This window comes from Adiantum capillus-veneris, chromosome 15, assembly GCF_014529385.1.
Source record: "Adiantum capillus-veneris isolate H3 chromosome 15, ASM1452938v2, whole genome shotgun sequence".
Taxonomy (NCBI): domain Eukaryota; kingdom Viridiplantae; phylum Streptophyta; class Polypodiopsida; order Polypodiales; family Pteridaceae; genus Adiantum; species Adiantum capillus-veneris.
In genome coordinates this window covers 118,234,318-118,247,500 of record NC_140945.1, presented here as the reverse complement: position 1 = coordinate 118,247,500, position 13,183 = coordinate 118,234,318, and the positions used below count along the sequence as shown (strand labels likewise).

General features: G+C 38.5%; 1 protein-coding gene across 1 annotated transcript; it reads right to left on the bottom strand.

The window, feature by feature from the left end:
• Nucleotides 1-11,926: 11,926 nt before the first annotated feature.
• Nucleotides 11,927-12,331, bottom strand: LOC147441359 (secreted RxLR effector protein 78-like). The gene has a single exon (XM_086483425.1). The coding sequence runs from the start codon at nucleotides 12,329-12,331 to the stop codon at nucleotides 11,927-11,929; it is 405 nt and encodes a 134-aa protein (XP_086339551.1).
• Nucleotides 12,332-13,183: the final 852 nt, after the last annotated feature.

Sequence of the window (13,183 nt, the reverse complement as noted above, 5' to 3'; positions counted from 1 at the left end):
TACCTGAGTAAGTTGTCTGTGGAGCCGATTTGGCTTGACTTTTGGTAGCTACCCGACCGTTTTTGAGACTCGGTCCGCAAGAGCCCTTTCTGAGACTATGGCTAGTCTTGAGTCTACTTAGCCTTTGGAGGATTGTTTGCGTGAGGTTTTCTTGAGCTGGGGTGTTCTCGAATGTTGAGACACTTTTGGTGATACAGGTTGCTAGCGTACTCCTCTTTTGGTATCCTCATCATAGGCTATGTATTTGGTCGGACACTTTTTCTTGTGACAACAAGTTGGCGATCACATGATAATGCCATTGAAAGAGTGTAGAGATAATGATTACACTGATGATCAGTGGTGGGAAGAGTTTGATGCATGTGCTATGGCCACAATTAGATTACATCTTGGTGAGACCATATTCTTTACGATTATGAACAAGACTACAACACGAGAGCTTCGGGACTCTCTATGTGCAACTTGGGATGGAGAAATTGCTTCTAATTAAATTTTCTTGATGAAGAAACTTATGTGCTTGAATATGACAAAAGGCAACAGTGTTAATGCACACTTGAATGAATTCAATAGCACATTTTCTCAGCTGGCATCAAAAGGGCTGAATTTTGATGATGAAATGAAGGCCATTTTATTGCTATGCTCTTTGCCTTCTTCTTGGGATACATTCAATACTGCAATTAGTAACTCCACACTAGGTGGTAAACTGAAGTTCAGTGATGTTACGAGTGCATTGCTCATCATTGAGAAGATTAGACGTCAATCTCTTGATAGTGGTGGGCATGTACGTGCATATATGGCAAGTGGCCATAATCTCCACAGGCAAAGAGGTGGACGTAGTTGCAGCCGTGATCGTTCATAGGATCGTAAAGATCGCCAGAATCATAGCAAGAGTTGAGGCCGTGAATTGAGAAATGTAGAATGCTATCATTGTGATAAGAAAGGCCATTTAAAGAAACATTCCATGTTTTACAGTGTGAGAAGGGCAAAGCTATTGTGAAGTCCGACGCTTGGGGCATCCACTAGGAAATATGTAAGATAGCACGTGTGAACAAAATAAGGAATTTATAATTAAGTACAATCATTAAAAAATGTACTTGCATAAAGGGTTTTTTAATTGAGAAATCATACAAAAGGTCTAGTTTTTTACCAAAAAATGGATACATAAGGGGTACATATAATACTTAAAAATATACAAGAAAGAAATTTTTTAAATACCTCTTGTTCGCATGTGCTATATGCAGTTTTTACATAGTGGACTCCCTAGGGTCTGACGCTCCAAAGAGCAGTGTAAAGATAAAGGAGATCAATATGGTTGAATCTCCACTTCCATAAGTTGTCCTTAACGTGCAACACCCGTCAGATGTTCTTGTTTTCACTTCCGTCCAGATGTGTTATTGGCTCTTGAAGAGTGTTATGTGCAAAACTGGATCATTGATTCAGGTGACAGTTTCCATGTTACTCCCATAGAAAATGGTTCTCCACATATACTGCTATGCATGATTCAATCAAGCTTGGAGATTCATATCATCTTGATACATTCCATATGGGAAAAAACAAGAGCTTCTTGTGTAGTTGTCCTTTAACTTCCTCTAGGATCCAGCTAGAGTAAAACTTTCTCTTTAAAACCGCATAGCTTAAGAGTGTCGACTTTTGCTGTGTAGAGGTAGCTTAGAAGTAGATTGTCCTTGCTAAGTATTGTAGGATTAGATTAGGATTTTGAAAATGATTGATGGACAAGACAAGTCTTAATATCAATGCTCAGAAAACCATAAAAACCAAGAAAACAAGTGTTTGTGAATACCTTCCACAACCCAATTGCAGTAGAACCTAGGAGTAGGGTAAGTAAAATTCGAGGTGGGATCTCAGAACATTGCTCACTCCAAATCAATTGTGAGTTGTTCATGTGAAGTTGTAGAATTTCAGGTCTACGGCTTGAAACAACACCAAAAGACTCCCACTAAATCCGGCTAGAGATTTGTAGCTCCTTTGATTCGCCTTGTCGAGAGCTTTTCGAAAAATTTGATCCCAACTTTTTTGACGATTAGGGCCGAAAGTTACAATTTCATTTTTGCATTCTCGTGTAACAAAAATGTGTGTGAAAAAGAAGACACACCAACCCCAAAAGAAAGACATGGGTGCCAACAAGGCTTAAAGTCACCCATTGCCCAATGAAAAGGTTCCATTTCAAATTAAATGAACGTCGAGATTCCTTTTGAATTGCACAAAGTGGGTCCATATTTGTCTTATTATTGGGGGTGTCATTGTTTATGTTATGCTTGTGATGCACGAAGCTTTCCATCTTCATTGCATCACCTAGGTCACAAGGATGAAGACTCTAATTTCAAGAATCTGGCTTAAGTCTCACTTTTGTGATCCAAATTTCACTAAAATTGATTTGTGTACCAAAGATCAGATTCCAAAAATTGATGAGAGAATCCAAATGGAAGCAGCCATGCACCAAATAGAAGAAAGAAGAAGTTGTATGAACCAATGGGTAAGCTTAAAGAAGCATTTGAGGTAAAATTTCAAGAGTCTGCAAAAACTCATATTTACATGTTCTTGAGAATCTTGCCCAAATTAAGTTGACTTGACTCACATGCTTAAAACATGTCATAAAAAGATCGTCCATTGAAAAAATTGGAAAAAATGTTCAGAAGTAAATAATCACGATCATTTACTTTCAACTCAAAATTGACCAAGGTTGATACTAGAGACTCTATGCATGATTACAAACATCTTTTGTAAAGGCTCATAGAATTTGGATCACAAACAAACCAAAAACTTAACAAAAATTGAAATTTGTACTGATTGTCGATAACTTGAGTTTGACTTGCTAAATATTGCTCAAATTTAGTGAAACTTGACTCAGAGACTTAGTTTGAAGGGTTTAACATGTGTGTGTGTTCAGATGACCAAAAAGATACAAAATTTTACAAGAAGTAAATAATCACGATTATTTACTTTTGTCCAGTTTCCCAACTTTTTTGGCCAACTAAGCATACTACAAGTTCTATCATGTTGTATTGAGCACTCACAACAAATTTGGTAAGATTTGGATCTATAAAGTGGAAATTATGGTCAGATTTGTAAAGTTAGTCTGTAGACACAAAATTATTGACAAATTAAGCAGAGTTTATCCAAACTTGATGAAACTTGGCATGGAGCTTAAGCTGAGTTGCTTTACCAATTTGTATCAACATTTTGGAAAAAAGTTGTAAAAAAAATCCCAACAATAAATAATCGCAATTATTTACGTTTGCTTTAGAATTAAAATTTTTTGCACAATTGAGTATACCACAAGGTCAAGCATATAAAGTAGACTCCACAAATCAAATTTGGTGAGATTTGGATCACAAAAGTGAGACTTAAGCCAAATTCTTGAAAACTTAGTCTGCGGACACTAAACAGTTGTGATAACTTGGACAAATCTTGTTCAAACTCAGTGAAACTAGTCAAAAGACTTCAACAAGGTGTTTATATGTCAGGAAAATTTTAAAAAGTGAAAAAAATGATGAAAAGTAAATAATAAAGACTATTTACTTTTGAGCCCATGAGACAAAATTTTGGACTTTTGAGTTTGTACCGAGTTAGAACAACATAATACAAGGTCATTGGTCTAGTTTGGATTCCATTGGATTCAAATTAGTACATGTTAACTCAGTTTCCATGTTGCAGATTAGCTCTTTAGCTCTTTTGAAGGGTAGAATTTGAAAGTCTCATTTGCTGACTCACTTAGTTCAGATTGAAGTGATATACACAGACCAATCACAATAGTTAGCAAAAATTGTAAAATCTTTAAGAGAAAACATTTAACTTGGTTAAAACTGACACAGGAACCAGGTTGCAGGCAAAGAGTTGAGAGCTTGACAGGAGTTGCATTCAAGTCAAGTGGAAGAAATGGATAACAATTCAAGCCAAGCGGTAAGTACTCTATCCAGAGCTTAATAAATCTATATGAACCTTAGATCTGGTCGTATACTAGAAAATCAAGGCATATATGGACAGACCGCTAGTAGGGTATCCACCAAACAAAGTGTGAATTAAGGCGATCACTTGGGCACTATCTTTGAAGAAGGCTTAGACACCTATTCAGACTCAACATTTGAAATGTCTTCCTATTTGACTCATTCAGGAACTGGAACGACGGTGCGATATAAGCACATACTCACTTTTTATAAGACTAATGGCCATGGAGCTCACGTTTACCTGGATCCTAATGAGGAGTATGTCATTCGCATTGATGTCCCATGACATAGAATTTGAAGAGGAAATTAGGGCAAACAAATAAGGAAAAATGTATATGGACAAAAATGGGACTCAATATTTAAAAGTTAAAAACCCTGATGTAATAGACAAATGGGGGTTAGAGGTGAATACCATAATTTTGAATATGGTAGCCAAAGAAGGTCCACCAACTTTAGAATTTGAGGGATATGATCAAGTTGATCTAAAACCTTTAAAACGGCTTAGCACTGATAATCCTAGGATCAGAGTCTATTGTTGGAAGGATATGAACGTCAAGGATCTTTTATGGACCTCTCATGCCAAATCGGGACAATTAACACCCATGAAGATCATTCATATCTTTAAAATCAAAGACAAGGGATGAACATATCTACCAACTTACCTATTTAGGGATTGCTATAAGAATAACTTTGTTATGGTGAGTCCTGAGGAAGTAGAACAGACCAAATACCAAGGGTACTCTATAAGAGATTGGATATTGGGCCAAGGACCAGAAACTATTCCAAGAGAGAAACTCCACGAGAAATCTTTTGGGAGCAATTCAAAAAAATCCGAACCTACCTCATCATGAAGAAAACCGAGTGACATTAAAGCCAGTCCAGGGCTACATGAGTCACTATTTCTAGCAGATTGGTTTGAAGGACTTGAAACAATACCAACTGCCAGAAGAAGTGGAGTTGAGCCAAATAGACGTGTCAAACCAGTTGATTCTGAAAAATGGGTCAAAAAATATAGTGGATCTGGGGATCCATATGATCACTTAGCAAGCTTTAAGCAAGTGCTAAGAGCAGAATGCATATTTGATTTCCACGCTCAATTTTAGGAATTTGGGATGACGTTAGAAGGAAAAACATTGACATGGTTCCAAAATATTCCACCAAGGTCAATCATGGATCTGAATATATTAGCTCAAGGATTTGTAGCTGCATGTTCTAAAACTGGGATCAAACATAATGCGATAGCTCAAATCTATAACTTCAAACAGAAACAAGGTGAGTCTGTTAGGGATTGTGCAACTAGAATGAAGCAATACAATGCAAGATGCCCAGAATTAAAGATACCAACAAAGGAAAGATTAGTGTCATTATTTCTAGAGGAATTGCAAAATAAAGAACTCGATGCTATATTGTATAGCAAGAAGCATATGACCCTAGAAGAGTGTGTATCAGATGCTATCGACTTGGAAGACAATTGTGATTTTTTAGATAAAGAAGATATCCCTAAGGATAGAGTGAGAAAACAACATCCACAAATGGGAACGGCTACTGTAGCACCACTTATAGCCATAGAAGACATGCTCAAAAGGATGAACAAAATGATGAATAATATGCAAAAAGCACCTATGAGAGGACCAGGACAAGGGACACCTCAACAGGGACAACCGATTAAGCCACAAAAATGGTGTGCTATTGAGGGTAAGTGGACCAACCATGAGACCATTGAGTGCTATTACCGACCAAAGTACGATGGAAATATTCAATATGTGCCTATGAGACCACAATGACAACCCATGTATAGATATCAGCCTAATATGGCCCCAACACAAAGACCACCGATGGGTATGAAAAGACCACAACCAGTGTTGGGTTAACAACCTCCATATCCTGGAAATAATACAGTGCTTCTAAAGTACATGCATTCAAAAGGAGTCACAGATGAACAAGCACTAGTGCTTGTTACACCTTATGTTGAGTCTAGCCCATCTACATTAATGGTAAAAGGGGAGTGGTATAATTCCACCTTCAATAAAAGAACCTGTGACTTATGCTACACTAGAGCTTACACAGATGTACTATGTAGCTAATCAAGGTGTTAGACCTCGTGTGGGTAAGACCCATGATTTAGCCAAGGACTGGAAACTGCCATAATTGTGGTGCAGATGATCATTGAAAAAATGAATGTCCAGAACCTGACAAGAACATTAAGCCATTTGAAGCCTTTTGTACACAATGTTGCAAAAAGGGTGGACACTTCCTTGAAGACTGTCCAAAATTATCCGTTAAACAAAGGAAAAGCAGTGGTGAATGTAGTCAAAGTGATACCTAGTAGCTCTTCAGAGAGTGAACCTATTGTTCCAATCAAGGTGCTCACTAGAGCCCAAGCTAAGAAAAAGAAACATAACTCCTCTAATGAATCAGAGAATACTAAAATTTCCTCTCAAAAGACAAAGAAAAGAAGAAGTCAAAGGTATGAGATGAGAAAACAAAAACAAAAGAACGAAATTGAAAAAAAGCCAAGGAACTATTCTAGGAAAGAGTGAAAGATACTGGGAGTGAAATCAAAGAACCCACAATGAAATCTGGAGGATCAATTTTGATAAACAAAAATTTTGAGCCAATCAATGCAGCCTTGAAAGCTTTCCAAGTGGGACTTAGAGCATGCCAAAACATGGAAGATAAATGGAAAAACTGTCCTTCTCCAGATATGGAAGCAGCTAAGATGGAAGCTTATCAAAATTTGGTAGGAATTACTCAAGAGATGCTGGAAAAACAAAAACCCAAGCTTGAGAGTATAGCAAAACCGGAGGAGCTTATGGTAGAAACCAATAAAGAGAAATCCAAAGTGGTGGTATAACCCCACCTTGAAACTAAAGAGCCAAAACTCATAGTGCCTGACAATGAAGATTCTTTAGATTAAATTCCATTTGTGGAGGAAGACTGGCCAAGATATTTATGGAAAAAAATAAGGGAGAACAATGATGGGAGCATAACTTTGAAGTCAGCTCATATAGAGGAAGTTTGGATAGACAATTTACCTCTTGATATTGACAATGATATTCAATCCTTGTATGGGGATTGCGAATTTGAAGCATCAGGAATATCTAAACCATTGACTCTAAAAACACTACTCTCTTACTTAGGATACAACAAAGATGAATCCATAATGTGTAAAACCACTCAAGTAAAAAGGGCGGAACAGACCCTAGAGGTAAACAAGATCCATTCAATCATGTCTACACCCATTCAATGTACTCTTACCTTGGGAGAATTGTTAAAAATCAGACCATATTATGGAATGATTTAAGGAAAACTCTAGAGAAGGTAGGGATAATAAGGCTAATCGCAAAAATTTTGGGGAAATTGACACATGAATTGGATAACAAGGAGATTAGATTTGTCCCTATGAACAAAGTTGGAGAATACTACGGAGGGGAAGAAGGAAACACAACCCTTCTGGTGAGATATAATGATGTAGAAACCATGGTAATATTGGACAATGGAGCTGGCATAGCCATAGCCACAAAGGAGTATGGGAATCATGGGTAAAATCGAACATATTAGACAAACTCGAATGAGATTGCAATTGGTGGATGGACACATAGAAAGACCCCTACAACTACTTGAAAAAGTAATAGTTAGCTCCTGTGGAATTGATTATCAACATACTTTTGCGATAGTAGACTTTGGAAAGAAACATAACTATGAAATCATCTTGGGAAGGCCATTCATGCGGCAAGTACAGCTCATTCAAGATTGGAGAAACAATTACCTGTATTTTGTAGCAAGTGGGATCAATCACAAGGTTTAATCTAAAATATCACACTTATAGAGATGCAATGAAAACACCCATTCAAGAACTTGACTCGGTCTCTTTAGCTGAATCAAAGCTTCCGTCTTGGCTAAACAAAGACACATATATTTGGATGTGTGGAGCTTTAGAAAATGGGAGTTTAAAACAAGAAGAATGTATCTTAGAAAGGGATTGCACATATGAAGCATATATACCTGAACCTTTCCAGAGCATTTTTTTGAGCCATTTGAATGGACTCAAATATTCGCAACAATGGATGTGTGTTTATACCTACTCAATTTTGCAATGAGGATAGATACTCGGGGGGCTCACCGTTTACAACCCCCCTATATAACGTGCGTTCGTGGGATATTAAAAAAACCCCTCTTTTAACAAGTTTGAATGAATAAAATGACCCCTTATGTTAGGATTTTTTTTTCAAAATTGAATAAAAACCCCTTATTTTAATGTATTTCTGTTAAATTACATTAAAAAATTTCATTTTAAAGCCCCTCCTTTCGAACTCACGTTATACATTAACATGATTACATAGTGCACCCCCCGAGGATGGATATGACATAATTCCCATACAAATGATCTCAACCATTCACATTGAAGACGAAGTTCCGGAACCCATGGACTTACTAAAATCTCAACAAGTCTTTTCAGACCTCTATTATGATGCTACTGACGAGTTTGAAGAACATTTAGCTACATCTGATGATTCTGGGTCAGATAAAGAACATATAAGAGCTCAACTACTCCTAACTACTCCTAAAGGGAGGAGAGGAAAAGTTTTTTTACTTTCCAAACCAAAAAGCAAGGAGACAAAACTGGTATAGAAGAAAAAGAGATACAAAAAACTTGAAATCTAGACCTATGCCATCAGTTTCTAGTAGAATACAGTTTATGATGCAGATAGATGCACATGACTATGTCAAGGAAAAAATGATGGGTAGATATCCTTCAGACAACAAAAAAGGGACATCAAAAACATCAAGAAAAATGAGAAAGGAAACTCAATCAAAACCTAAACACTAGGATGATGATTCATCCGTGACAGTTGAATGAAAGAAGAAATATCAAGAGTTGAAGAAAGCTCTAAATGGAAACAACTGAGGAAGAGAGTAAAGATGTAATGAATAACAGAAGTTTTGCCACTCGCAGCAGAACCATAAGAAGTGGCTGCATTGCTATAACCATCCTTTCTTTGAGAAGCAATAAAAGCCTATTCAACTGCACGCTGTCTAGTCCTGTTTTTTCTAAAAAGTGACTCTTGCAACAGCAATGTGCATAATGCATCAAACTTGACAACTTCAAGATTTCCTTGGGTCATAAGTCTCCAAGTACTAGCAAAAGTCTGGTAAGAATATGGTAAGGCATCAAGAACATTTTGCATAAGGGAACTGTCTGAAATGACTTCACCTATAGAAATAAGTTTCTCATTGATATCCTTGACACCAGCAAGAAAAGTGCACCAGCAAGAAAAGTGTCCATATCATCTGCCTCATTCATAATCTTTGACTCTAGCTCTTTACGCAGCAAAGCAATTTTAGCCTCATTGCGACTTGCATAAAGACCAACCAAAATATTCCTAGCCTGTTTTGTAGATTTTGCTGAACGGATATGAGGAACGATGGTGCGCTTCACAGACAATGCAATCAATGCATGAGCTTGCACATCCTTTACATCCCAACAAGCTTGTTCTGTCATAGGCAAAACAACTCTAATAGTTGCAATCCTTGCAGCAAGACCTGCAACATCCTCAACATCGCCTGCATCCTCAGAACCAGGACGTACATCAATGCCCTGCACAATATTCCAGACGCCCTTTGACACAAGAACATGTTGCATCATATAAGCCCACATAGGGTAATTGTCCCCATCCAACCTGTCCTCATCACCAAACATCTTGAACACATCTGTGTTGTTATTGTCAGCCATGGTAAATGCTTCACTTGATGTAAAAATTGCCCAAAAATAGGAGAAATGGAGCGGGAACAACACGTGCTATATAGCACAAACCGTAGAAGACTATAAGGCACCTGTTATGCAGAAAACGGCACTGACGAAATTCTGCACAAAATGACGAAATTGCCTGTGCAGACCTTCCTATAGTGGAAACGGAGGCCGAAATGAGCCCGAATAAAAAATCTGAGCAGACTAAGCTCTACGAGCACTCCTGAAATATTTTTCGACCTGCGAACGCTCGCCAAAGCTCACTGCAATCGGAGAAAGTGAGTAGGCGTGTGCTGGAGCAGCTGGCGACTAAGCCCGGGAGGATGCAACCTGCTCTGATACCAATTTTTGGAATTAGGGTTGCAGAGAAACACACACAGCTTGGAGAAGATGGAGGAAGCTCAAGGCACACAATGGAGAGTGTATTACTTAGTGTGCAATGGAAAGATGGATAGCCCTAGAGTGATGGGCGTATATATAATGCACGGGGGAAAAAACCTCCTAAAGAGGGAAAAAATGTCTCGGTGGTCCTAGTGAGTTCACACACATCACTACCACATGTATATGGTAACACATCATTGCTAGAATATTAAGGCCTGATGTATCGTGATGGTGAAAATGTTACCCTAGCACGTTATGATTATTCATGGTGGTTAGAAAGTATTAAAATAAACTAAGAGCCAACAGGACCCATGAGGAGCCAATCAATTATTATAGAGAATGTCATAATAACAGTTTAGAACGTCAACATGGGAAGGATTTATTTATTTATTTATTATATATATATATATATATATATATAGATAACTCTTTCGCAAATCTTTTAGACATCTAATTGATTGTTTATATTGTATAGATTCTAAACCCTAAAAAGTAGCAAATGAATAACAATGATCACTGACTGAAATCCATAGATATCTGTTGATAGACCAATTAGAAGGAAAGAGATAGAGAGAGAGAGAGAGAGAGAGAGAGGGCCCAATAATTGGTGTACATATCCAGCAAAGCCCCGCAAACATGATAGCCCATGGTTATCTCGCTCGTTGTGTATGTGTGTGTATGGTTACATAAAAAATCGATACCTTGCTCTAACTCGACATGATCACCATCTTCATCCTCTTTACAAGTCCAAGTTGTGTCTAATCCCTTCAAATGTGACAAATACTACATATTTGGGGAACTAAGGCTATTTATATAAGACATATCATAATTTCACGTCGTGTAAAAGACAATGGACAAATGACATAAGATTGACCGTCCTTTTATCAATGTACAAGGAAGGTGTGCCTCATCTTAGCCTAAGGTCTGTTAAAAGAAAACATATTGTTGGTGATTGTATCAAGCCGAGGCAGGATTGGTCATGGTAAGCTTGGGATCTTGGATGAAGTTGTTATAATGATACTTGAGCAGGCTTAAACAACGATTGTAAAAGAAGACAATTGTTTATGCTTGGCTGGCCGGCGGTCCCCTGCCCCCAATCGTGCCTAGCTAGGTATGCAATGCCTCTCTCACAAAAGCTCATGATGTTCACGTAAGTCACAATGTGGGAATTATTGTGAGAATTTGTCCAAAACTTCTTGTGAATCAGTCCATGAGTGCCCGGGTCCAATAGTTGAGACCAATATTTGAGGTCCTTCTTGTGAAGAACTAGTGCTTTCTTGTATGAGGGAGCAGAGATTGAGGGCATGTCTATGCATGGCCACCAAATGGAGTCATTGGGAGGAACCAAAAACTTGTGTTTCGAGAGGGAGTTCAGTTGAATACTGCACCTATGCATGTTCCATGCATGCATTATGCATCTCAGCAAATCTGAACCTACAACTATGATGGAATTCTTCCCAAAAAAGATTACCAAAAGAGGAAGATGGGACCAAACTTTCGCCTCTGAGATTTGAAACCGATCTAGCTTCCTGAAGAGAATCCATAGCAGCCTTCTTAATGGAAGGATCACGAGCCCAAAGGAAGTTTCTACATATTTTAGAAATCCATAGAAGGTGAAAATCTGCTGGTCTCCAGGAACCAAAGAAGAAAAGAACATAAGCATTCAAAAAATGGTTAATAACAAGAACTCTGCCTGCCAAGGAGTGCTGAAAGCCAATCCACCTATTGAATCTGGCTTGGAATTTATCGCAGACCCAATCCACCTAGTCTTGAGTATAACACCAAATCCCATCTGAATCCCCAATGATAAGACCTCTAGCCATCCTATCTTTAATTAACAGTTAAGAGAGTCAAGTGCAATTGCAAATAAGAGAGGATCTAGTAGACAACCTTGCCTGACTGACCTTGCAAGCTCAAACACATCCGGCAAGCTGCCATTCAGAGACACTCTAGCTCTCGCATTACCCATTAGAGTTTGATTGAAAATAACCATCATGTTCCCAAAGCCCATTGCTTCCATGGATCTGAGAATAAATGACCATTCCAGCCTATCATAGGCTTTGTCAAAATCAACCTTGACAAATACAAACTTATGTCCAGATTCAGTTGCTTGCTCAAACCCTTTCCAAATAGAGATAAACGCTTCAACAAGCTTCCTGCCTTTAATGAAACCTTTTTGTTCTTTAGAGATACATCTCATTGAGCAGAGCGCAAATCCGATTGCAACATCCATAGCCATTATCTTGTAGGATGTGTTGAGCATTGTTAGGGGACACAAATTAGAGAGGTCGTCCTTGACTCCTCTCTGATGGAGCAATTTTATTACTCCAGTGTTGATGGAATAAGGAAGGTCCTTGTGAGAAAGGGATTCTTCTCAAACAGAGAGAAAAAAGAAATCTTTGAGCTGTTGGAAGAAATATGAGGGAAGATCGTCCAGTCCTGGAATCTTGTTCGGCTTGAGACATTCTATGGCTTGGTGAATATCTAACAAGGAGAGGGGAGCTTCAGCAAAAGCAGTGGCCTCCTGAGCCGGGATAACTTTGGATCTGCAGACAGCTAGAGTTTCAATACGGGCTTCCACTGCTTCCAAGGATAAGGACTACGGAGGTCCTCGTACAAACTCAAGATTCTGAGAATCAGATTCAATGGGAGATGGGGCTTTAAACAGTGGAATCCGATCTCTTGCAGCCTTCTTGCAAAGAGATTTAAACATTTCCTTAGAGGTCTATCAACCTTCCCTACCCACCATTGCTTAAAAAAAGCCGCGGAGTGATTAAGAATAATGTCCTCCTATTTCCTGAGTTGACTACAAAGGGAAGAGATGAGTTTTTATGTTTCAGTGGAGGGGGGAGCAGCTTCTAGTCAGAGCGACCTCTCCAACACACAAATTTTCTTTGTTGAGGTTGGGCAGAGCCTGGTTATCCAAAGCATCAACTTGCTCGTCCAATCTGTCTACGGAAGGAGGTTATTGGGTTTGAGTTGGAGGGATGAACTCCCCTGAATCTTTGGGGTCGGAGTCAACATACTCGTGTTGTAGGTGCAACGGAAGTGAATGTTGAACTTTGCTCAAGATGAGTGCTCCGAACTGTGC

What these genes read in the sequence shown, in the direction of transcription:
- LOC147441359 (XM_086483425.1), bottom strand. Translation starts at nt 12,331, where the DNA reads ATGGCTATGGATGTTGCAATCGGATTTGCGCTCTGCTCAATGAGATGT.